This window comes from Syngnathus leptorhynchus, chromosome 1, assembly GCF_054491065.1.
Source record: "Syngnathus leptorhynchus isolate UIUO chromosome 1, UIUO_Slep, whole genome shotgun sequence".
Lineage (NCBI taxonomy): Eukaryota > Metazoa > Chordata > Actinopteri > Syngnathiformes > Syngnathidae > Syngnathus > Syngnathus leptorhynchus.
Window position 1 is genome coordinate 2,134,203 of NC_141195.1, and position 26,379 is coordinate 2,160,581.

General features: G+C 41.5%; 1 protein-coding gene and 1 pseudogene across 2 annotated transcripts; one reads left to right on the top strand and one right to left on the bottom strand.

Moving 5' to 3' along the window:
• Positions 1-496: 496 nt before the first annotated feature.
• On the top strand, positions 497-16,864 carry LOC147061407 (CD9 antigen-like). Its single transcript, XM_085924655.1, has 8 exons — positions 497-760; positions 5,793-5,895; positions 9,102-9,199; positions 14,090-14,164; positions 14,249-14,332; positions 14,758-14,814; positions 14,886-14,969; positions 15,042-16,864. The coding sequence occupies exons 1-8, from the start codon at positions 692-694 to the stop codon at positions 15,105-15,107; spliced, it is 636 nt and encodes a 211-aa protein (XP_085780781.1). The 5' UTR covers positions 497-691; the 3' UTR covers positions 15,108-16,864.
• Positions 16,346-26,379, bottom strand: LOC147061408 (mitochondrial glutamate carrier 1-like; annotated as a pseudogene). The gene is made up of 8 exons (XR_015067612.1): positions 18,748-26,379; positions 18,148-18,201; positions 17,742-17,830; positions 17,556-17,674; positions 17,250-17,445; positions 17,033-17,182; positions 16,895-16,970; positions 16,346-16,829 (listed from the first exon to the last, which is right to left on the bottom strand). The product of XR_015067612.1 is annotated as a mitochondrial glutamate carrier 1-like (transcript).

Below are 26,379 nucleotides of genomic sequence, written 5' to 3' on the forward strand. Positions count from 1 at the left end.
TTGTGTTAGCTAGTCCTAGCGCAGCTTTCTGTCTTTTTTTTTTGTACAGTCAAATAAAATGTCGCTATTTTATTAGTGTGGTTGAAACAGCTGCTATTTACGCTCCATTCTTTTGAGAGTTTTCTTGTTCTTAATGTTTTATTCATGCTCTTTAGAAATAAATTGAAGCAGCTTTACCATTAAGAAGACTGTTTTGCATATTTACATTAAAATATTCATGAGCACAGGACACAACAATGTCCCCAAAAGAATCACCTTATTTGGAAAAAATAAACTGACATTTTTTTTTTTTTTTTACTTGCCCCAGTCACATTTTCTTTTCTTTTTTAATATCTGCAAATGTATGCAGCTGTGGCTACAATCTTTAATGGCGTATTGGTGAAATGAGAGGGAGCATTTTTCCCTCTCTCTCTACTGCTTTGTAAACATTTGCCAAATCCTCATTGCAGGCCCCCCTGCAGCCCGGCCCTCCCTCTCACCGTCTGCATTATAGAAGGGGGCGGTCTGGAAAGAAGTGTGTGTTGAGTGTGCGCGTGTATCAGAGGGCGAGAGCGAGAGAGAGAGGCCACCATGACATCGCTACTTGATGCACAAGTGTTGTGACTCGCTGGGACGATCCTTGTAACGGAACCGACTCCCATCAGCCCTCCCTTTAGGCCGTAGTGTGCGGATAACTGCAAAGCCAGTTAACATGGGAAAAGTGGAAGGAGGGATGAAGTGTGTGAAATATCTTCTGTTTGTGTTCAACTTCATCTTTTGGGTAAGTGGCCGTGAAGATTGCACCGGCGCGAGCTGCGCGTTCACGCAGGTGCAGCAAGTGGAGCTGTGTGACTCGTGCTTGAGGTTGTTTACATACAAGCTGACTCCTTCCGTCGCTTGGTGTGCGGTGGGGCCTAAAGTGTTAGATTTTGCAGTCGGTCAGTGCGGTTGAAGAGACAGAAAGAGCTTTTTGTTGTTATTTAACTGCGCAAATCAGATTTTCCATATAAGAAAAAAAAGGAGCATTCATTCACGCAAGTTTTTTTTTCTTAAGGAAAGAATGAATGAAGAATGAGAGATTGTGGGACAGCTAGGGAAACCAAGTCAGTAGTTGGCGCCACATGACCTCGTTAACACAAAATGTGGAGTTATTTGATAAAGTCAGCGTACAGGAGTTGTCTCCAAGCTACTGGGACATTTTTAGCACAAAACACTTCAGAATGAGGCTCGGAAGCCAGGTGGACATGAAGTGTGTGTGTGCGTGCATGCGTGCGTGCGTGCGCGCGCGCGCCCGCGCGCGTGGGTGCATGCTTTCAAACGCGAGCAATGTTCTCCAATGGAACTTTTCTTTGTATACGTGAGAGAGAGCTTTTCCAGCGAGTGTCTTTGGCGGAAGTTCAGTGTGAATAGATCCATTGTGACAACGGGACAATAGCATCACTATAGCCTGCTGCTCCAGCCCGGACAAGGGGCTCGGCTCCAAAAAGCAGCAACACCCCCTCCAGTTGAGTTGATCTAACCCCACATAGAATAATTAATCTTGTATCTTGATGAAGTGCGGCTGATGTAAATTAAAAAAAAAAAAGGCACACAAATAATGGAGGCCAGAAGACGAATGTGAGAGAAGATGAGGGTGACACAGAGGTCATTGGGGGATTGTGAGGGATGTTGGCGTGTTGCACTGGCTCACATTGCAAAAGAGGGTCAGCCGGCATGAACTTGACCCAGATAATGGCAAAAAAATCAGTGTGAGGATAACAGAATGTCATGTGGCTACTGTGTTGATGTCACAGCACCACAAGCTATTATTTTGCTCGCTTCAAAACAATAATCCGTCGGAGCAGAAGGGCAAAAGCTTGCTTGTTCTTGATTTTCAGTTCCTGCAGAGATTCTCTTGCTATTAAGATGTTTATTTTGTGTGTGTCCCATGTAAACACTTAAGCAGAAAATCTTGCTGGAATGTCTGGTTGGCGTAGTTCAACAGCTGCTGTTTTTAGCAACAGTTTATCTAGAGATATAAACAGTGCAAGGTTAAAATTGCTCAATAGAAACATGCACGATATATATATATATATATATATATATATATATATATATATATATATATATATATATATATATATATATATATATATATATATAAAATATATATATATATATATATATTTTATATATATATATATATATATATATATTTTTTTTTTTTTACACAAACTTGGCAGGGTTGATAACAACACTTTATTTATTTATTTTTTATCTAAAGACAGCTCGTTATCACTTTGCAGTGAATGTAAGCACATCAATAAATAGAATTAAAAGATGAAGATCAAATTATTGGGAAAGCTATTTGAAAGCAGACATAAAATTATATATATATATATATATATATATATATATATATATATATATATATATATATATAATATATATATATATGATTTTCTTGACTGGAAGCATGAGGCGATTTCTTAACCCACCTGAAGTTGCGCAGATTGTCCCACTCCTCCAGGATGACACATCCATGCGTGCTGTTGCAAGAAGATTTGATGTGTCTCCCAGTACAATCCCCAGAGCATGGAGGAGATTCCAGGAGACAGGCAGTTACTCTAGGAGAGCTGCACAGAGTCGTAGACGGTCCTCATCCCATCAGCAGGACCGATATCCGCTGCTTTGTGCAAGGAGGAACAGGTTGAGCACTGCCCGAGCCCTACAGAATGACCTTCAGCAGGCTACTGATGTGAATATTTTTGCCCAAACAGTCAGAAACAGACTTCATGAGGGTGGCCTCAGGGCACGATGTCCTGTAGTGTGCCCTATGCTCACTACTCAGCACCGTGGAGCTCGATTGGCATTTGCCATAGAACACCAGAATTGGCAAGTGCTTTTCACAGATGAGAGCAGGTTTACCCTGAGCACCTGTGATAGACGATAGATGGATAGATTCGAAGGCACCTCCGACAGGTCTTCGCTTTGGCCTGGACATCCACCTTTTGATTTCCATACTATGTATTTTATGTGCCCTCTTTGCATCCATTGCAGCCTGGTGATCCTGAAAGGGGGATCCTTCCATCTGTGGTCCCTTCTCAAGGTTTCTCATTTTTCCCCTGGTACGGTTTTTCCTTGCCCTTTTGGGACCACAAGATCAGGGGATGCTTTGAGAATAATTATCAATTGATTGTCTATGTGAAGCCCTTTGAGACTGCTTGTGATTTAGGGCTATACAAATAAACTTGACTTGTCTGGAGAAGCCAAGGAGAGCGCTATGCTGCCTGCAGCATCATTCGGCATGACCGGTTCTGTGGTCGGTCATTGATGGTCTGGGGAGGCATTTCCATGGAGAGACGAACAGACCTCTACAGGCTAGAGAATGGCAGTCTGACTGCCATTAGGTATCGGGATGAAATCCTTGCACCCATGGTCAGACCCTACGCTGGTGCAGTAGGTCCTGGGTTCCTCCTGATCCACGACATTCCCGGGCTCATGTGGCAAGAGTATGCAGACAGTATCTGGAGGATGAAGGAATTGACAATTGAATGGCCCTCACGATCACCTGATCTCAACCTGATAGAACACCTTTGGGACATAATGTTTCGGTCCATCAGACGCCGCCAGGTTGCTCGTTAAAATGGACGAGCCTGCCACATCATTTTTTCACTTTGATTTTTGGGGTGTCTATATACTGAGCCCTCTGTAGGCTGAAAACTTTTATTTCCATCAAAAGATGTGGCATCCTTTTGTTCCTGAGACGTTAAACTGTCTATATCAGTATAGATATCCAACTTTTTTTTCACCATTGAAATCTGATGTGTTTTCAAAGTGTTCCTTTAATTTTTGTGAGCAGTGTAGTTTGGTTACGCACAGCAAAGTAAAGGTGATGACAAACACCCACCCTTTTATTATCTCATTCATTGCGGTTGTCACATTCCCTCCTTTTGTGCGCCAAAGGAAGACACTGGGTCTTTGTCCTCTGGGGTGGATTGCGTGGGAGGCGTGGAACAAGGTGGGGTGGAGTTGGGTGGGACATGGGGGAAAGTCAGAGGGCGGGTGGAGCCCTTTGGGATGAGAGACGTAGGCGGGGATTGGGTGTATTTGCTGTTAGGCAGGGAAATGATTCAAGACAAAAAGTATTGGGGGGGTTGATGGGAAGTTTTAGTGCCTTGAGCTGGTATTTATTACCACAGAAGACCCCAAAGCGCATATTTTAAATGTCATGTTGACTGTTAGTTGCAAGCAGTCGAGTGGCAACCAAGAACCCCAGGCAGCTTGCGTAAGCATCTCCTAGTGGGTGGCATTGGAGTTTCATTAGGGCTTCAGTGCGAGCAATAATTTCAGAATTTCAAAGAGTTGAAAATCCTCAAAGAGCAAGGGTCTTCGTTGACTGCTTGTATTGATGTGTCAGAGTAGCAGCCACCAAATGTATGCCCTCGAAAATCTCAGCATGATGTCAGGCGTGTCCAATAAGGTTTGTGCAGAGAAGACTTATTCAACGAATGAAGGAAAATGTGAGCAGCATGAAACCACTTTTCCAAACAAACATGGGGACCTGGTTTAGCTCAAGGTGCCACACTGCTGCAGTTGCACAGCCAGAGATGGTTAGGAGTGTTGTAAATGCTCTTCTTAATGCAATCCGGTGGTCAACACAGAAGGTCGTATATCTGACAAATACAAGTCTTAGGTCAAGATTTTATTTTGACTGCACCAAAATTACACTTGTACTGTATATACAACTGCTTAAGTGCAAAGGGTGAAGGGCCCGTCTGGAAACTTCCTGTCATCATTCGTTTTATTTTGGTGGAAAACCACAATTAGGCAGAGAAAGAGAACAAGTTGTCTATTAAGCAGAAAACATTTACTGTGTTTCTTTCTTTTTTAAGACTGTTGCTGAAACAAAGCAACAGTATCCTTCATCATGTTCACAAGACGAGTTATATGTTTTTTCACTGTTATTAGCACCATTAAGTTTCATTTGTCTACTGATTTTATTAAAGTGAAGTCAACCACAATTTTTTGTAATAATATATTGTGTGCAGCCAAACTAGTCAAAACAGTGTTCTGATTGTTTTGTTTGTGGAATATGAATTAAACGGGCAAAGTCCAGCTGTTTTATCACTTGCTATTGACTAAAAATGATATCACAGTTGCCAGATCTCAGATCACAACCAATCACTGCTCACCAGTTGTCTGAAGCTGAGCCGTGATTGGTTGTGACTCGCAAGCTGCCAACTGTGATGTCATTTTCATGTGACAGCAAGTGGCAGAATGGCCGCTTCTTGAGATGGATAGAAATGAGGGAATTTTGCTGCTTAACTCATATTCCACAAATTCAATATTAATCAGAATGCTGTGTTTAGACTAGTGAATGCACATACAAAGACATTTTAAGGCTTGTTGCGCTGCGCGCTGTTGTAGTGTGACTCGAAGAACGAGTGCGTTGGAGACAAAAAAACCTTCCCTTTTTAGGCTCTTCTTAGCTGCTTTATTTGGAACTATGTACACTCACCGAGGGTTTCTTTCAACTCACATGAGGCACACTTGCGCACCCTCAATGTCATACAGATCACTGCATCTGAGTACACGAACACAAACTAGACTTCATCTTAACAGGGCTTGACTTCCTCTTTAATGTCACATTTGTAGCTGTTATTCGTCTCACTTTGTCAATGTATTTTTAGGTATTTAAGAATCATTCCTCATGAAAGTAAATATGGTTTGGCCATACAGCATGTTTGACTTCCTCTACTGAGTGGATTTGTACTTTATAGTTGGAATCGCATTTAATGTGATCCTAATCTTTCTGCTACATCCACCCACAGCTGATGGGCTCCTTTGTTCTGGCAGTGGGGCTGTGGTTACGTTTTGACCCGGAAACTGTGTCCCTGCTCAACGGCGATAAGACTCCAGACACATACTTCATTGGTAAGTATCTTTACTTTCCATGGTGCTCACGTCTAATGTCTGGATGCGTGACCCAAAAGCCAAACAAATTAATTGTTATAATTGCAGTGGCACCTTGAGATACGAATTAAATTCATTCCATAATCAGGAGTGTAACTCAAGATGATAAATGAAAATGTCATTAATCCATTTTATTTAATTAATCAGTCCTGAGAATGGAGAAAGAGTTGCTACTTAGCTGTCAGATTCCTGTTCAGCCTTAATACTGGTGACAAAAAGAAGCCACGTGGCTTTTTCCTTATTCTCCGTCTGGAAAGGGGCTTAAATTGTTGCCATTGACATGTTTCCGTGCTATTCTCGGCTAAAGGCCGAGATCAATCGAGATATTCCTACCACCGTCTTGTGGTCAAATGCTCAGTGACCACACACATAAAAGCCACGTGCTCTAATCTTGGGTACAACGGAAAAACATTCACGAGACCTCCTGATTTTTCCCCTGTAGTCTCCTGTAGTTAGTAAGGGAAGCGTACTAAATGATGGCAACGATAATGTCAAATGACATAACTTGCTGGCAAAGAGGAGCATTTAGAAATAATCTTTTAGTAGCCAATAATGCATTTCAGGAAACGTGTGTATTATATTTGATCTCTCAGAAATTCATCATAATTTTAGCTTATACATTTGTGACTGTAGCGTCTGAGGCGAAGTACCGTAATTTTCGGACTATAAGTCACGTTTTTTTTCATAGTTTGGATGGGGGGGCGACTTATACTCAGGAGCGACCAGCTCAGTGGCCGAGTGGTAGTGTCCGCCCTGAGACTGGAAGGTTGTGGGTTCAAACCCCGGCCGGGTCATACCAAAGACTATAAAAATGGAACCCATTGCCTCCCTGCTTGGCACTCAGCATTAAGGGTTGGAATTGGGGGTTAGATCACCAAATGATTCCCGAGCGCGCCACCGCTGCTGCTCACTGCTCCCCTCTCCCCCAGGGGATGGATCAAAATCACATGGAGATGGGTTAAATGCAGAGGACAAATTTCACCACACCCAGATGTGTGTGTGACGATGATCATGGGGACTTAACATGGGGGGTACTTTTCAAAATTCAAAAATCCGCGATGTAGAGAAACCGTGATAAACGAACCGCGATGTAGCAAGGGATTACTGTCATTTGAACTGCAATTGACGTCAGCATGGGATGACGAAGATGACGAAGGGCCCCACGTTTGAAGGATTTAATGATTATTTATGTTGTAGTTATTTGATACATTTTATTTCGTGTAGCAACTTGTATATGTTTTTATCGTTACAGTTCAGTAGTTGTTGGCTCGTTGAACTCTTGTTTTGTTTAATAAAGAGTCGTTTACCAAACACGTATTTTCCTGGTTAACGCTACAATATAGTTATATACTAGATCTGTGCGGCGCGCGCGGGGCGTTGTTGACATAAAGGACAAGGAATTTGATGGATTTAATGATTTGGAGTGACACAGATGGTTTGATAATATTGTTGTTATATGATAGTTATTCAAAATATACTTTATATATCGTTATATGGGTCTGTGGAATAATTAGAAATGCAATTTATAACGGGTCCGATGTCAGCGGCGCGGCGCATATGCATAAAGGACGATCGATGGATTTAATGGAGTGACACAGATGGTTTGATAAACGTGTTATTTATGTAATACTTACTTGAATAACTCTGAATGTTACGTCAGGCCCGTTCTCAGCTCCTCGTTTGTGTATATCACATTAGCATACCGCATCGTTTAGCCTGTTGTTGCCGGTTCATGTCTGTTTTTGGTGTTGGATTTTGACAAATAAATTTGCCCCAAAAGTGCGACTTATACTCCGGTGCAACTTGTATATGTTTTTTTTTCACTTTATTGTGCATTTTATGGCTGGTGCGACTTACTCCGAGTGACTTATAGTCCGAAAAATACGGTAGTCTCAACAATCGCAGTCTGAATCATCCCCACATTCGGGTGATTTTGCTTTCGCCGAGGACGACTTGTCTGGCCTTCAGAGTAGATCGTTTCAAAACAGCAAACCGCAGAGTGAGCTGTTAAAGCAGATGTGACAAGTGTGGTCAGGGCTATGGAAGAGAGATGTTCAGCTTGGACAAGCCAGATACGCCCACAGAAGTGACAATAGCATTTATTTAAACAGATCACTGACTGCATAAACAAGGACGGATGGTACAAGAGCGCACAGAGAGTCCAAAGCCGCTTGTATATCATGTGACCAATGGAATTTTTTTTTTTTTTTTTTTGCTATTGGAGGCCCACATATGATCACAGACACCTCCTAACCAGAGGTATAAATGAACAAATAAATAAATAGATAATTCAATAAATACATACATACATACATACATACATATGCTATATAATATAATTATGCAATTTAATATTTAATAATTCATGTTTTCCACATCATTCAGGTCTTGTAAGTGTTCCAAACGGTTTCAAATGGACACATAAATAACTTAAGTCTCCCAGTTGCAATGAAGAACAACACTGCATTCAACTGGGTTATTGTGCTTGTGTAAAGGTATTTCCTTGACACCTGAGCCCACATCACTAGGGGCATATTGGGGTGTAGCCTAGCAACACAAGAGAACCAAACCATCGTCAGCTTGCTTCGTCCCTGCAGACCCACAATATACTTTTCCAAACGACTACCTTTAATGGGATATATGGGTGTCGTCATCTCACTTGACGATTCCCCAAATGAATTTTTCTGTGAGGCTTTTATTGGATTTCACTCTGCTTACTTGCAAATCAAATCCAAAATTTTGGATAATCGTCACTCTTGCCTTTTGTTCACTACATTCTCAAAATGTGATGGCACAAGGAAGGTCTTGACGATTTTATCCATTAGTCTTATTTATGCTGCCCCATGCTGGTGAAAAACAGAAATAGCCAAAACAACAGGGAATGAGAGCATTCCCATGTTTTCCTCATAGGCGCAGATAGCGCTGGGCATGGGGGAGAATTATCCCTGCAGTTTCATTAGAAACACAATCCAGTAAAACGAAGACGAAAAGCAATGTATGGCTAAAATATGATCACCCGTCCCCCACAGTTTTCCCTATTTGGCCCCTGAAGCTTCGCTTTTTTATTTAGGGGGGTGGGGTGGAGATTGATAATTAGTAATTTCTCACACAATTTCAGAGTGACTTGAGTGATAAAGAGTGAAAGAAAAATTTCCCTCTTCTTGCAGGTGTATATATCCTGATAGGAGCTGGCAGTCTGGTGATGTTGGTGGGTTTCTTTGGCTGCTGTGGAGCTGTTCGGGAATCTCAATGTCTACTGGGTTCAGTGAGTCTATACAGAACCTCTGATCTTGTATCAACAGATATATCGTTTTTTAATTATTGCATGGGTGTCCAAACTTTTTGCAAGGAGGGCCAGATTTGATCAAGTGAAAGGCCCCGGGGGCCAATAATTTTTTCGGACATTTTTGAACCGCAAAAATTTCATGCAAATACACACTATTATAAAACTAATTTCATTGTCCCAATTGTCTTTATTTTTTAAATGACAAAACAACTAAACATAATCCACTCAGGCAGATGTGAACAACTCTAAAAACACAAATTCTGCCTTTCGTTCATATCTGAAGAGTCAGATAACATTGAACAAACTGTATGAAATACCTTAAATTTACATGTGTTTAAAATGATTTTTGCCTCATGAACATTTTAAACAAGAGTTATAAGAACCATATTTTTCAGACTATAAGTCACGTTTTATACTTATACTCTACTTATACTTATACTCAGGAGCAACTTAAATGTGAATTTTCTCACAAATTTTCTAAATTTAAAAATCTGCGATTTAGTGAAACCATGATAAACGAACTGCGATGTAGCAAGGGATTACTGTAATTTGAACTGCAAGTGACGTCAGCGGCGCGGCGGTTGTTTACATAAGGACAAAGGATTCGATCACGGGATGACGAAGATGACGAAGGGCCCCACGTTTGAAGAATTTAATGATGTGATTTTATGTTGTAGTTATTTGATACATTTTATTTCGTGTAGCAACTTGTATATGTTTTTATCGTTACAGTTCAGTAGTTGTTGGCTCGTTGAACTCTTGTCTTGTTAAATAAAGAGCCGTTTACCAAACCCACATCTTTCCTGGTACTTTGTTAACACAGATGGTTTGATAATATTGTTGTTATATGATAGTTATTTGATATATACTTTATATATCGTTATATGGGTCTGTGGAATAATGCAACTCACGACGAGTCCGACGTCAGCGGCGCGGCATTGTTTAAATAAAAGACGATCGTATAAACGTGTTATTTATGTAATAGTTATTTGAATAACGCTGAATGTTACATCAGGCCATTCTCAGCTCCTCGTTTGTGTATATGTCACTTTAGCATACCGTATCAGAAGACCCCTTATGACGAGTAAAATATATGGACCCAGTTTTCCCTCACCCGGACGCAGGTAACCGGGGCCGCCCTCTGGAGCCAGGCCTGGAGGTGGGGCTGGAAGGCAAGCGCCTGGTGGCCGGGCCTTTGCCCATGGGGCCCGGCCGGGCATAGCCCAAAAATAAAACGTGGGTCCCCCTTTCCATGGGCTCACCACCTGTTGTAGGGGCCAAAGGGGTCAGGTGCAAAGTGAGCTGGGCGGCGGCCAAAGGCGGAGAGAACCCCGGCTGCAGAGGCTGGCTTTAGGGACATGGAATGTCACCTCTGGCTGGAAAGGAGCCCGAGCTGGTGTGTTAGGCAGAAAGGTTCAGAGAAGACATAGTCAGACTTGCCTCTACACACAGTTTGGGCTCTGGTACATGCCCTCTCGAGAGGGGCTGGACTCTCTTCCATTCTGGAGTTGCCCACAGTGAGAGGCGTCAAGCAGGTGTGGGCAAACTTATTGCCCCCCGGCTGGGCGCCTGTACATTGGGGTTCACCCTAGTGAATGAGAGGGTAGCCTCCCTCTGCCTTCGGGTGGGGGAACGGGTTCTGACTGTTGTTTGTGTCTATGCACCAAATGGCAGCTCAGAGTAGCCACCCTTCTTGGAGTCCCTGGAGGAGGTGCTGGAGAGCGCTCCTTCTGGTGACTCCATCGTTCTACTGGGTGACTTCAATGCTCGCGTGGGCAATGACAGTGAGACCTGGAGGGGCGTGATTGGGAGGAGCGGCTCCCCCGATCTGAACCCGAGCGGTGTTCTATTGTTGGACTTCTGTGCTCCTCACGGATTTTCTATAATGAACACCATGTTCAAGCCTAAGGGTGTCCATCTGTGCACTTGGCACCAGGACACCCTAGGCCGCAGTTCGATGATCGACTTTGTAGTCGTGTCATTGGATTTGCGGCCCCATGTTTTGGACACTCGGGTGAAGAGAGGGGCGCAGCTGTCAACTGATCACCACCTGGTGGTGGGTTGGCTCCGATGGTGGGGGAAGATGCCGGTCCGACCTGGCAGACCCAAACGCTCTGTGAAGGTCTGCTGAGAACGTCTGGCAGAATCCCCTGTCAGGAAGAGCTTCAACTCACACCTCCGGCAGAGCTTTTCCCACGTCCAGGGGGAGGCAGGGGACATTGAGTCCGAGTGGACCATGTTCCGCGCCTCCATTGTTGAGGCAGCCGACCGGAGATGTGGCCGTAAGGTCGTGGGTTCCTGTCGTGGTAGCAATCCCCGAACCCGCTGGTGGACACCGGCGGTAAGGGATGCCGTCAAGCTGAAGGAATTCCTATCGGGCCGTTTTGGCCTGCGAGACTCCAGAGGCAGCTGACTGGTATCGGATGGCCAAGCGAAACGCGGCTTCGGCGGTTGCTGAGGCAAAAACCCGGGCGTGGGAGGAGTTTGGCGAGGCCATGGAGAATGACTTCCGGACGGCTTCGAGGAAATTCTGGTGGACCATCCAGCGTCTCAGGAGGGGGAAGCAGTGCACTGTCAACACTGTTTACAGTGAAGATGGCGTGCGGCTGACCTTGACTCGAGACGTCGTGAGTCGGTTGAGAGAATACTTCGAAGACCTCCTCAATTCCACCGACACGCCTTTCATTGTGGAAGCAGGGCCTGGAGACTCTGAGGCGGACTCTCCAATCTCTGGGGTCTCAAAGTCACACAACATTGTGTGGACATCGGGGATGGTGCCTCCAGATTGGCAGACTGGGGTGGTGATTCCCCTCTTTAAGAAGGGGGACCGGAGGGTGTGTTCCAATTACAGGGGAATCACACTCCTCAGCCTCCCTGGTAAGGTCTATTCAGGGGTGCTGAAGAGTAGGGTTCGTCGGGAGGTCGAACCTCGGATTCAGGAGGAGCAGTGTGGCTTTCGTCCTGGCCGTGGACCAGCTCTACACCCACGGCAGGATCCTCGAGGAGGCATGGGAGTTCGCCTTACCAGTCCACGTGTTTTGTGGACTTGGAGAAGGCGTTCGACCATGTCCCTCGGGAGGTTCTGTGGAGGGTGCTTCGGGAGTACGGGGTGCCGAGGAACTGATAAGGGTGGTTCGGTCCCTGTATCACCGATGCCAGAGTTTGGTCTGCATTTCTGGCACTAAGTCAGGTTTGTTCCCAGTGAGGGTTCATAATTTTTATGGACAGAATTTCTAAGCGCAGCCGAGGCGTTTAGGGTGTCCGGTTTCGGGACCTCAGCATCGCAATTGGTTTCTTCAAGCCATGATTCTGCGGCGGAAGTACATGCCAAAACATGTCAGGTAAATATAACCTAAAATTAAAAAGTTGTTTGTGATAAAAGAACCAAAAAACGTGATTGACAAGGGAAACAAAATGAACTTAGTACAACTATGTATGCCCTTTTATTCTTTAAAAAAATTATGGGGTTGAAAAAAACGTTTTTTTATTATTTTTATTTTTTTAATACATATTAACGTCATCTCGCGGGTCAGACAGAATAGATGGCGGGCCAAAATTGGCCCGTGGGCCCCTATTTGCCAACCGCTGACCTATGGTCACGAGCTATGGGTCGTGACTGAAAGAACGAGATCCAGGATACAAGCAGCCGAAATGAGTTTCCTCCGCAGGGTGTCCGGGCTCTCCCTTAGAGATATGGTGAGAAGCTCGGTCATCCGGGAGAGACTCGGAGTAGAGCCGCTGCTCCACGTTGAGATGAGCCAGATGAGGTGGCTTGGGCATCTCATCAGGATGCCTCCTGGACGCCTCCCTGAGGAGGTGTTCTGGGCATGTCCCGCCGGTAGGAGACCCCGGGGACGACCCAGGATGAGCTGGATGAAGTGGCTGGGGAGAGGGAAGTCTGGGAGTCCCTCCTAAAGCTGCCGACCTGACCCCGGATAAGCAGAAGAAGATGGATGGATGGATGGATGGATGGATGGATGGATGGATGGATGGATGGATGGATGGATGGATGGATGGATGGATGGATGGATGGATCATACTGTATCGTTTAGCCTGTTGTTGCTGGTTCATGTCTGTTCTTGGTGTTGGATTTTGACAAATAAATTTGCCCCAAAAGTGCGACTTATACTCCAGTGCGACTTATATGTTTTTTTTCACTTTATTGTACATTTTATGGCTGGTGCGACTTATTCTCCGGAGCGACTTTTAGTCCGAAAAATACGGACTTGATGATGAATTTTGCTCTTCTCATTTACAATATCTTTCAGAAAGTAATAGTTTGCTTCACGTCTATAGGTTCATAACATCAACAGTATTAACATGGCCACTTTTTAATATTTAGTTTTGATTTATTTTTGACTCACAGCCCCGTGTGAAGAATCGCTGTTGTGATGCCAGTTCAGCTTGGCGCTGCTTCACTTTATCAGCGCGGTCACTCCCTGTTCGCTTGTCGTATGTGTTAGCATGCTAAGTCTGATCGTGTCTCTTTAGGTTGAAATCCTTGAACAAGGCAACTGTCTCTTTAAAAATTAGACAAACACAATGATTTTCAGTGAAAAAGTATTGTTATTCCCATTTCTCTTGAAAGTGACGGTCCTCAATGTCAACTTTCCTCGTTTTCTTTGCTGTCGCCATGGCAGTAATGAACGGAGTGGGTGGTGATGCCACCCTTTGGTAATAGAAGGAATTACAGTTTCAAGGTTTTTATTTTTTTTCTTCTTCAGTTTGACAGTGCAGGCAGGCGATAAATAATACATTATAAGACCAAAGCTGCGGGCCGTATGAAATCTGACCAGGGGCAGGATTTGGCCCGCGAGCCGATCTTTGGACATGTCTGAATTATTGCTTTTCTGTGCGGATTTCTTCTAGTTCTTTGCCTGTTTATTGATCATCTTTGGCGCTGAGGTGGCAGCAGGCGTGTTTGGATTCTTAAATAAAGATAAGGTACATAAAATAATTAATAGCTTGGTTTTGTCATACTCTTTTTGTAGTATGTGTGCCTGTTAACATTTTTTTTCTCACTTCTAGATAATCAAAGATCTTCAAAATTTCTATACCACAACCATCAATGAAAATAACAACAGCACATTGATGATCTCGTACCATAAAGTAGTAAGTTAGGGGAGACTAAAATAATGGTTTTTGTCTGTCAATATCCACACAAAACGTTTTTCATACAAAAAGCTATGCTTCCTCCTACTCCTTTTCAAGCATTCTATTTTGTTGTGTTTTTTTTCAGTTTGTTGGTTTATTGATTATTGGTTTGTTTCATGGACTTAGATATGGCACATTAAAGTGTTATTTGTTTTATTTTTTGTCTCTATTTTCACGTTTTAAATTTGTTCAAAATAAAGATATATCAATCAATCAATATATAGGTAGTTAAATTTATTTAATTTTTTTGAAGCACTTGCTAATAGTGGTAAATGTGCTTGAATTAGCAATGAGTATTCTGTTTCAATAATAATATAATAATGATAATAATAATAATAATAATAGTACTGCATGATTGTAAACATTTTGCATTGCGTTTTTAGCTGAATTGTTGTGGCACGCTAGCTGACAACTGCCCAGCTCAAGAACCAGAAACAAAGGTAAGCCTCTGTTCTTTTTCTTTTATACTGAACTGAGCGATATTTCCTACATGACCATGTACATTATGCAGGACTGCGAGACAGCTATCAAGGATTTCTTCAACAGTAAACTCTACATCATTGGGTATGTTGGCATTGGCATCGCTGGCGTCATGGTGAGTTGACAAAAGTCATGTGATGTGTGCCATTTGATGTTCTTTTTAAAAAGCTGCCTTTTTCTCAATCAGATCATCGGGATGATCTTCAGCATGGTGCTCTGCTGCGCAGTACGCAACAGTCGGGAGGTCATATGAACGAGCCCGGCAGTCCTCATTCAAAGCTCATTATGTATCCATCATCTACTGAGAGATCCGGGGATCAGTACAAGTTCGCAGCTGCTCTCAATGGATCTCCCTTTTATTTTTTTAGTCTTTTATTTCACAACGTCATAACATGGGATGCTCCTTCTGAGCTTTCAGATGGTCAACCGCAGACAAATTTGAACCGACATACTTTCACAGACATTGAAGTAAAATACCTATTTGAGTCACGATAATGCAAAACTGAAGACAATTTGCTATGAGGGATACATGGTAGGTTATTTTATATCCAGTTCAATGTTTGATGTTAATTTTAGGTATTTTTGTTTAGGTTACTGTATGATTATGTTTCATCAATAATTCCTCTTTATTTTCTATTTCTATTTTTTATTTTAACATCATATTGTGTTTTTGTTATTTTGAAATAGAGACCAAACATTGCCTGCAGTGCAATTTTAGAATTTGTGGGAACTAAAAATAAAAAAATTCACGCTGGTCATTTAGTTGGATATAACCCAGTGCCATAAATATCTAATTATTGCCACCCCTTTATTTTATAATCTGTAAATCTGGACCCTCATGCAAGTCCAAAAAACATGTGACCAGGCTAAACAAAAACACAGACATGTTTTTTTTTTCTTAGCATCAGGGTTGAGAAATCCATTCTTTGAAGACGATCAGCAAATTTGCCAATTCATTTGCTTTCCCTTTGTGCTTTTCAAACTTTGTCATTCATTCGCTCCATTATGTACATATCCACCAAGAGAGGGGGGGGGGGGTGTTGTAGCTTTACATTTTTGTGGCTAATAGCACTGTGTGTAGATAATGTTTTGTAATAGTGTATAGTATATTAAAGGAACCTGTTTCCTTCATGTGATTTTTAAACTGTGATGTATTTGTGTTATTATTGTTTGTGTTGTGCATTTTGATTCTTGAAGTATGTGATTTCCATAGTTGGACTAATTTCCTATATGACTGTGTTGGATACACCCTCAGTTAAAAAAGGTACTGTACTAAGCAGAGTAGTAAAGACAGCTGAACACTTGACTTATGTGAGTGATCTTGCAGAGGCCTCACTCAGGGTAGAGTTACTCCAACATTGCAGTATAAGCGCTTTCTACAGCCACAAATGTGTCCACGCAAGTGCTGCGTGCACGTTGAGGTAAGGTGACACTTTGCATCTGAATGTTTGACTCGTGTGAAACAAAACACACCCAATGCATGAGTCAAGAGTGAATCAGAATTTATTTTTCCTGTATTTACATGTGTAATTTTAAAATAAATCAGAACATAACGACAACATGGTGGATGCAAAATCTTTCAGTCCCTCAATTTGAGGTTGTTTTTTTTTCAAAATTGGTTACGTTTTCTCCTTCAATTTTGAGAAAATATCACATCTACAAGATCTATTTACAGTTGTATGTATCCTAATTTTCATTTCTATGTGAATGCACTGGGGTTGGCTCATGAAAATAAAGGCAAAATCCCGCACCATTTGGGCAAAAATGTCTCGTAACCTCGTTCCCTATCATAAACAGGATCCCGAAACTTGTCTATGCAGAATAACAGATACTATAAGGTGTGTAACCAAGCAGCAACTCTCCAACTCCCACAAAGTACACGACCTGGCCGATGCCAAAGAGAGGTGCGATGACAAGGGCCCGGCAACTGGCCCCCTTAAGAAAAGCAGAGGGACCCTCTTTTCTCATGATTTTTCTGCAATAAAAGCAAATATTTCATATCATCTCAGGTTAGGATTCAGCTCCTGAAAGTAAATTTACCTGACACAGTCGACCACTCCATGATATGTTTCCTCATTTGTCCCCTTTTTCAGAGATTGTAGTCTTGTTTTGACCACTATGAAGACAAACGCAACCAGAGTTGGCCTTGCTGTGTGGCCACATTTCTTAAACACTAACCATCGCAAGGGCTGACAGCCACAGCTGCAACGGATCCAGCCAAGCATCCAGAAACAAAGGACCAATAGAAAGGAATCGATGGGTTTGTGCTGGCCGAGTTGGTGCAAGTGTGCGAAAAGAGGGAAGTAAACGACCGAGAAGGGAATGTCCCTAAAGAGAAAACAAACAAACATGTTAGGCACCAAAGAAGGCAAGCCAGGTTGCAAAATGGTCTTACCGCATTAATGTGGCCCCGAGTCCTCTGTACAAGCCCATGACACCTTTGGTCTTCAACAGGTCTCGTGTGATCTGCATAGCTGACACCGTCCTGACCTGAGGCGCAGGGTTCGCATTGTAAGAACGACTAAGGACTGTGCTGGTCCCGCCCATCTTTAGAGATGACGCCACACTGGGCATCACCCGCTGCTGCGCTGCTGCATGGCGAAGGAAGGTATATGTAGTTTCTTCTTACTGCTCCAATTTTTTTTAAAATCTGTCTGTATGCGTATTTGTACATGTTTGTATAAATAATTGCCAAGCTCACCTAGCCTGCCGGCATCTTGGAGCTGGATCTTGAGCATCTCCATAGGCGTGGTAACAACCACTTGGCATATTCCCGCACAGCATCCAGACAACATCTCCTTAAACACCGTCAGTTTACCACTGACGACACACGCGTGAGTTCAAACAAAGAAAGCAAGATCCACTTTTTGTTTGTTGGAGAACTCACCCATCTTTGCTGCTGGTGGCGAAAGAAGTCGTTGGCGGCAAGTTTAATGGCCTTTTCAGGAGTCACTAGGGTGAGATTGATGGCAGCGCCTACAAGGCGGATTTTATTAACTCATTCACTGCCATTGACAACTATAGACATCAAGCATCTATTTTAACTGGGCTGGCACTGAATGAATATTATTACAAAGTAATGGAAAATGAAAAACGCTTTGTGACGCATTGGCAATACCTAATGCCATTACATTATTATTCAAACCCTTACACTGTATTTGTTGACAGTTGTGCTGTAAACTTAAAATGTTTAAAGTGGACAGCGGACTGTAGATTATTTGTGGGGAAAACATTTCTCCTTGTGATGGTGCATTATTATTTTTACCAAAAACAATCAAATGAAGCTTACTTACCTCTATACATTCCAAAGTAACCTTCGGATTTTACCGTCTTTATAAGACAGTCCACCTTGCAAAAAAAAAAAAAAAAATATATATATATATATATATATATATATATATATATATATATATATATATATATATATATATATATATATATATACTCAACACACACATATATACACACACTCAACACAATATTTATACATTTATACATGTATATTTGAGTAATGCTCTTCAAGTGATTGCTTTTAATTACATTTGATTTAATTATTTTAAATTCATGCGTCCTTGAGTTGACTTGACTGGAAAATGATAGCAGAAATGAAAAGATTACCCGGACCACTGAGGGACATGATACCAATATACATCACAGGCATATGTAAAAAACTAATTAAAATGCTGCAAGAAAAATCCCAAATTTATTCCAGTACCGGTAATTCAACTCAAAAAGTGAAATTCATAAATGGTATAACTTAAATACGCACATAGTGAAATACCTTTACTTTTTACCCATAATATAAGAATCTCTGCTTATATATGAAAAATTTCTTAATAAATGTGTTTGGGAGGGGGTTGGTATTCACGCATGTAAATGGGGGTGGTGTTCTTACATATTCTTGTAGAGTTGCTGCCCGCTTTGTTGGTTTTGCAGCCGCGTCTTGGCCAGGTCGACTGGGAATACACAGGTAACACCAACCATGCCTGCAATTCCTCCGTTAATCAGTTTTGCTGGCAAGCTAAAATCCGGAAAAGTTAAACACAAATACATATAGCAATCATTGCTGCTCTTATTATTTGTGAACTGCAAAAGTCTACACACCCTGGTTTTGAGTGCACACTAACAAGTAGGATCTGGTAATCAGTAGCACAGTGTGGGCACCACAAGTGAGTACAACCACTTGGGAAACAACTGTGATCATTTGTGGTTTGAGTGTACATGTGTTATTAGTAACTGTTTGCAGAATTGCAACATTGGGTCACCTAATTTACCAACTAAAAATAAAAAGAAATTACACATGGACGGCATCTTCCTCCTACCTCATCTGTTGCTGGTGGGTCATGATTTTGGATTGTTGTGTGTGCAAAAGCACAACGGCGTAAGATGAGCAGCTAAGCGTCTCAGTAAGGCTCCACGCAAGGCAAGAGCAAAGAGTGGCTCTGCCTTGTGTATATATAGACAAGTTTAACACGGCGCTTCCAGGTATGAATTCCACTCGCATCACTCACGCCCCCTGCTATGCTAGCCACAAAATGGAGCCTGGGTCCTCACTGGACTGCCAAAAGCAAACCACAATCAGAAAGGTTGTCAGGCGGAAATACTTTCTAAATCAGAGTCTTCTATTTTACAGCAATAATAAAATGACTTGTCAACAGTTCTATTCTTAGAAGTGAAAGCAGTCATTAGTGAATAGCAGGCCCATAACAAGTGTTTGATGACCCGTAGGTGTCACTTTCTTCTTGTAAATTTGAACCGCGGCCAGTGGGCCACACAGAAAGAAAGAAAGAAAGAAAGAAAGAAAGAAAGAAAGAAAGAAAGAAAGAAAGAAAGAAAGAAAGAAAGAAAGAAAGAAAGAAAGAAAGAGCCAACATGATGCAATATTAAAAGACATTTCATCTCCTGGAAAGGATACAAAAAGTCTCTTCATCCAATACTGAATGTTTTATTTCAGTTATGATTCTGGTTTTTATACCCAAAAAGTACTCTTTCAAAAATTGGTTCCTCATTGATATTTTGATGTACCGTAATTTTCGGACTATTAGTCGCTCCGGAGTATAAGTCGCACCACCCATAAAATGCACAATAACGTGAAAAAAACATATAAGTCGCTCCGGAGTCGCAATTTTGGGACAAATGTATTTGTCAAAATCCAACACCAAAAACAGACACGAACCAGCAACAACAGGCTAAACGATACGGTATGCTAACGTGACATACACAAACGAGAGGCTGAGAACGGGCCTAACGTAACATTCAGAGTTATTCAAATTATTATTACATAAATAACACGTTTGTCAAACCATCTGTGTCACTCCAAATCATAAAATACATTGATCATCGATCGTGTAAACAATGCCGCGTACGCGCGCCGTCAGACTCGTGATTTGCATGTCTAATTATTCCATAGACCCATATAACAATATATAAAGTATATTTCAAATAACTATCATATAGCACCAATATTACCAAACCACCTGTCACTCCAAATCAAAAAATACATCGATCGTGTAAACAATGCCGCGTACGCGCGCCGTCGGACTCGTGATTTGCACGTCTAATTATTCCACAGACCCATATAACGATATACAAAGTATATTTCAAATAACTATCATATAGCAACAATATTACCAAACCATCTGTCACTCCAAATCATAAAATCGATGGATCATTGATCATCTAAACAATGCCGCGTACGCGCAACGCGCACCGTCGGACTCGTGATTTGCATGTCTAATTATTCCACAGACCCATATAACGATATATAAAGTATATTTCAAATAACTATCATATAGCAACAATATTACCAAACCATCTGTCACTCCAAATCATAAAATACATCGATCATCGATCGTGTAAACAATGCCGCGTACGCGCGCCGTCGGACTCGTGATTTGCATGTCTGGCGTGATGTGTGCTCGCATGCTGTCCATCACAAGCAGAGCTTGCATCCTAAATTGCATTGCTGCCCCTACTGTTTTTTTTTACATCACCACACTAAATTCTCTTCACCAGACCTGTGCTTTTTAAAAACTCAAAAAAACAGTGCTTTCCCCTCCCAGTTGTTGCGTCACGGCCAATGGTGAAATTTAAATCACGCTCGTTCAGTTTAGTTTGAAAATAACTATATTTCTTTTTCAGTTGTTTTTTTGTTGTTTTGTTTATTTGTTTCATGAACTTGAATATTGTGCTTTAAAGAGTGAATTGCTTTATTCGTTTTTTCAGTGTATTAAAAATAATATGTGAGGTGATCAACTGTACTAGTAAGTAATGTGTTAATGATCAAGTAAATTTTTTTGAAAAAAACCCACATATAAGTCGCTCCTGAGTATAAGTCGCCCCCCCTCCCAAACTATGAAAAAAAACGCGACTTATAGTCCGAAAATTACGGTAGTTGAGCAATTACTTTATCTTGCTAGATGTTTGTGGTGAGCAGCTTCAACGCAGCAAAGCTTCATTTCATATGTAGCTTAGCGCATTACCTACCAACTAGGTTTTAAAATAGTTATAAATTGATTCTACAATAAAAGATTACTGTGAGTACATTAAATCTTTATGGCACACAAGCTCTTTTCCAAACGACCCCATAACAGAAATTTTATTAGCTTACTGTTTATCAGTTATATAAATATATATTTGCCCATACTTTTGTGACACCCCTGAGGTAGGGTGATCACATTAGTTCCTTAGACGCAATCTGGGGAAAATTCAGTGCCCATCTTCCCATCTCTTTCTCCTTTCCACCTGTTCATACACGTCAGTAAATGGTATACAAAATGCAAATACCTCTGTTTATGATGTTGTATTTGAGTGTATGGCTATCGGTTGAGTGCTAAAGAAACCGTGTTAACCCTTATGTGTGTGAAACTTGTGAGATAAAGTTAGGTTGTTGTTGTTGTGCACCCCAATGGGATTAAGTAGAGATTTTGGGAAAATGTTCATGTATATAGGGAAATTAATATTTTGCTTTAAAATGTTGAGCATGATGAGACATACGGATGAATGGTGAATTTGAGAAAGCACCTGAAAAATTGTATAGCTGAACAGAAATGTACCGAGATGATTTATGTTTATATGTGGCGTGTTTAGTAAAACAACCAATCTATAGAGAAAGCAGTACGCATCGTCCCATCTCGTTCTCCTTTATACCTGTTCAAGCAGGTCAACATTACTGTTACGGTAGTGCACTTCCCTGGACCCGTGACACTTTTCCAAAATAATGGTAATCAATATTTAAATGCAAGCATAGCAGCTCGCCAATTTGAACCACCAGAAGGCAGCAAAGGACAATCTCGAGTGCATTTGAGTGGCGTTGAGTCCAACAGTTTTTCCGGTGGCTGTAACCGAAACAATATTATCCAAACAGCCTCTTAAACTAAATGCATGGCATAAACATGATGCCGAGACTCAAAAGAACAGGTGGTAGATGAGAATGGCCACCTGGCGTGCTATCAAACATAATGCCTAATGGGTATATTTTATTTTCCTTTTCAGTGAGCGCATTCAAGCTAAATTGCATTACTTGTACATTGTTTTTAAACGCAACACCAGAAGGCTCTGGTAGATATATAGTGGCACAAATGAGTCATTGAAAAAGAAAAGTGCAAAAGTTAAAAAAAAAAAAAAAGTACATCCTATAACAAAGAGAAATCCAGTTAAAAAAGAAAAGAAATGAATTACTGAGTTTTGTTCCGGAGCTGAGCACACTGAGATTTTTGGGGCTCTTTTTTTCGGGAAGAGACTTCTCATGAGAAAGGAAATAGTTTGACCCAAATCATTCCGCAGTCCTTGGAGAGACTTATTAATAACCTCAGGAATCTGGAGATCATCGCACACCATTCCTCCCGCCTTCCTGCCCACGTTTAATTTGAAGTTTCTATGCAAATGTTTTCGTTATTACTATTTTTACCGAATTTTGGGCCGTGTACATCATCCACCTCCTTCACACGGACGCTCAAGGTCCCCACCGAGGCTCCAAATCAAGAAGCCAAGTTGGGGGAGAACGTTTACCAGTCGACAATTTTGCTGTATTTTTATTTTATATTGAGATTATTTTTCAAATAACGATCTTAAATGAAATTACAAAGCATTTTACTTACATGCCGTTTCAAAGCTTATAGTTTTCATTGTATTCAATGGCTTCATACTGAGCCCTTTTGGAATTATTTTTAGAGATGATTTATAATTCTACAAAATAAGAATGAAACACATTTATTTGTGCAAGCGTTTGTGTGTCAATTTAGATTCAGAAATGATTTAAAATCTCTATTAGTATACATTTCTCTATTGCACAAATAATTCATCCAGCTGGTTGGTGAAACATATATATATATATATATATATATATATATATATATATAATTTTAGGATATAGTGTGCCTTTCTTTTGACAATAGATTTTGCAGAAAGCTAATACATGGACCCATGTGGCTCGGATGCCAGCAATTCCTGCAAGGTGAAAGCACGCCACTTCCATCATTCTAAGAGTATATTGACGGCTGAGTATGTCACAATATTGTGCCAAGGTTATGCCAATTCAATGGCTCCTCCACAAATGCGGCATTCTTGCTGCACGTTTCTATAATGCGTGGCTCCATCACAGATGAGTTGGGACACGGCTAGTGGCCTCATCTGCTATTCAAATGAATTCAACCATTGCGAATGAGCTACGTTCCATGATAAGGTCATATGACATAAAAAAATATGGCCCCCAAATTTCAGATGCTTTCATACACTTAATTGAGTACAGAAAACCTGCAAGTCGTTGCCTTATTTCCTCACGACTGTGTTTGTTTTTTATTTGTTCAATTCATCTGCACCTGATGAAAGATGAGCCAAGCGGGGTAAACTATGGCAAAAGGAAAGAAAGAAAGGTATAGGTGCTTCGTAATTGAGGACCTTGTCTGGAAAAGATGTGACTGCAGACAGATGGAGGGAAGTATCTCTGATCAGACAGGAAAAAAAATAGACGCTGCCAGCACCGAAAGTCTGCTTTCTGCATTTATAAATGTAATGAATAGCATTGCTTAAAGATTAAGGATATCTAGCCGAGCATCTTGTAACAATCGTGCTAGTTACAAACTTCAACTAACAGATTCTAAAGTCATGGTTGTTTCCACCTTTTGTGTGATTTCATTTCAAAGATATTCTTATGTGTCCCAAACCAGCACTGAAGTCATGGAGGCATTGGTCGCCCTACATTACAACTCAAATATAGCTTTGCCAATTAAGGCCATCTCTCCTATGCTACATTAAGCATTGCAGACAAAGCATTCAATATCGCCTATTATTTATCTCTCAATCTGGGAGCGGGTGCACGCATAATTTGTAGGGAAGAAAAATTATTAGACATATTTTTTGAGGAAACTCAAGTGATTTTGATTATTACTGAGAAAAACATCAGTGTGGGTCAACGCTGGCCACACTGTGGCAGGACACGAGGGGAGACCAAGAAACATGAGTGCGGAGGCCCACTTAAACATCTTGTTGTAGCAGAAAAATAGGGAAAGCAGAGTGCATGAGCAGTGAACCAATGAAGGATGCTGGTGGGGGACAGAAGGTGAGAAGAGGGCTTGCAAGATGAAAGGAGAGCGGAAGTGGGACACTGTCCAGTAAAAACACCAAAACACCAGTGTGTGGGAGGGGGGAGGGGCGGTGTGTGTGCGTGTGAGCGTGTGCGTGTGTGTGCGTGTGTGTGTGTGTGCGCGTGCCCTGATCAAGTGCTTTATGCCAAAATAAGAAACATGCTGCATGGGGAGATTCACTCCTGTTTGAGATTCTATTTAATTTCAAAGCCCGCGGTTACAAAGTGAGTGAGTGAGTGAGTGAGTGAGTGAGTGAGTGAGTGAGTGAGTGAGTGAGTGAGTGAGTGAGTGAGTGAGTGAGTGAGTGAGTGAGTGAGTGAGTGAGTGAGTGAGTGAGTGAGTGAGTGAGTGAGTGAGTGAGTGAGTGAGTGAGTGAGTGAGTGAGTGAGTGAGTGAGTGAGTGAGTGAGTGAGTGAGTGAGTGAGTGAGTGAGTGAGTGAAGCCAAAATTCTCACTTCTCTTTCAATGGCTTTTGGCCTTGAAGCCTGCCTGGCAGCTTCGAGTGACACTTTTGGCATAAAGACATGTTTGCTTTGAGTCCTTGAAACCAATGATGCAGTTCACTTTTATCCATACAGCTGTGCTTTTGCTTCCTCTTTAGTGGCACAATTTAGTTGACCACATAATTTCCATCTTTTTTTTTTCTCTTCTCTCAGGCGTTTTAATGATAAGTGTGTTTTTCAGTCTGGTTTCACAGCACCCACAGAGGTGCTTCTCATTAAGAATACAGCCATTCACTACAAAACATAATGGCTCTCTCACACCTCTGTTTGCCTTTTACAAGTCTTGCTGGCATTCGCTCTGTGACGCGTACTATGTGGACGCGCTTTAAAGACAATATAGTCCACACTGTACACATTTATCACGCTGCTGTGAGGAAGGGCTATAATAGGTGTAAATTTCCATCCTCCCTTAATGTCCTATCTACACTCATTATACACGCCTAAGCTAAATGTTTTTACTTTTGTTTTTATTTGCTAAAAAATGTACAGATACAGTTAAGGCAGGACATCTTTATTTGTACAGCACAAATGTGCTCCACATAATTAAAATTATAACATTTAAAGGTATTTACTAACGAAAATACTGTAATTTAAAAGCAAATTAAAGAAATAAAAAAGAGTCTACTGAAATAACTAAGCCTTATATTGAGGTGGAAAAAGAGACAGTAAAGAGACTTTTAGGAAATTATGATAGCTACTAATTTATATTTTGTAAAACGTCTGAATGGGTTTCCAATCATGCCTAAGTGCACAGTTTGATTGTATTTGATCTTTATATATAAAACAACATTTAACCATAAATACTTTTGTTTTTAAACATCTACTCAGGTACAATTTTTCTTTAAATTTCTTAAAATATTGTGCATGTTATAGTGGCTCACAATAATTTCTAAATATAATTTTTAAGAGTAAAATCTGTCTCATTTTTTATTACTCTTATCTACTACATTGAGAAGTACCGATAGACTTCTGTAGCTCAAAATGTTTGCAATATTTTTTAAATATTATCTGTACGTTTCTGGGGCAGCTCGGTGACGCACTGGTTAGCACGTCCGCCTCACGTGCCGGTTCGATTCCACCTCTGACCCTGTGTGGAGTTTGCATGTTCTCTCCATGCCTGCATGGGTTTTCTCCGGGCAATCTGGTTTCCTCCCACATCCCAAAAAGATGCTTGATAGGCCAATTGAGTCCAAATTCCCCCTAGGTGTGAGTGCGAGTGCAAATGGTTGTTCGTCTCTTGTGTGCCCGGCTGGCAACCGTTTCAGGGTGTCCCCCGCCTACTGCCCAATGACTGCTGGAATAGGCTCCACTACGGCCGCAATCCCCGTAGGGACAAGCGGTATAGAAAATGGATGGATGGATGAATTTGTACGTTTCTGTCTGCACCATAGTGGAGTAGTGGTTGTCTTGTTTGAGACACAGTCGGGGGATCCCGGGT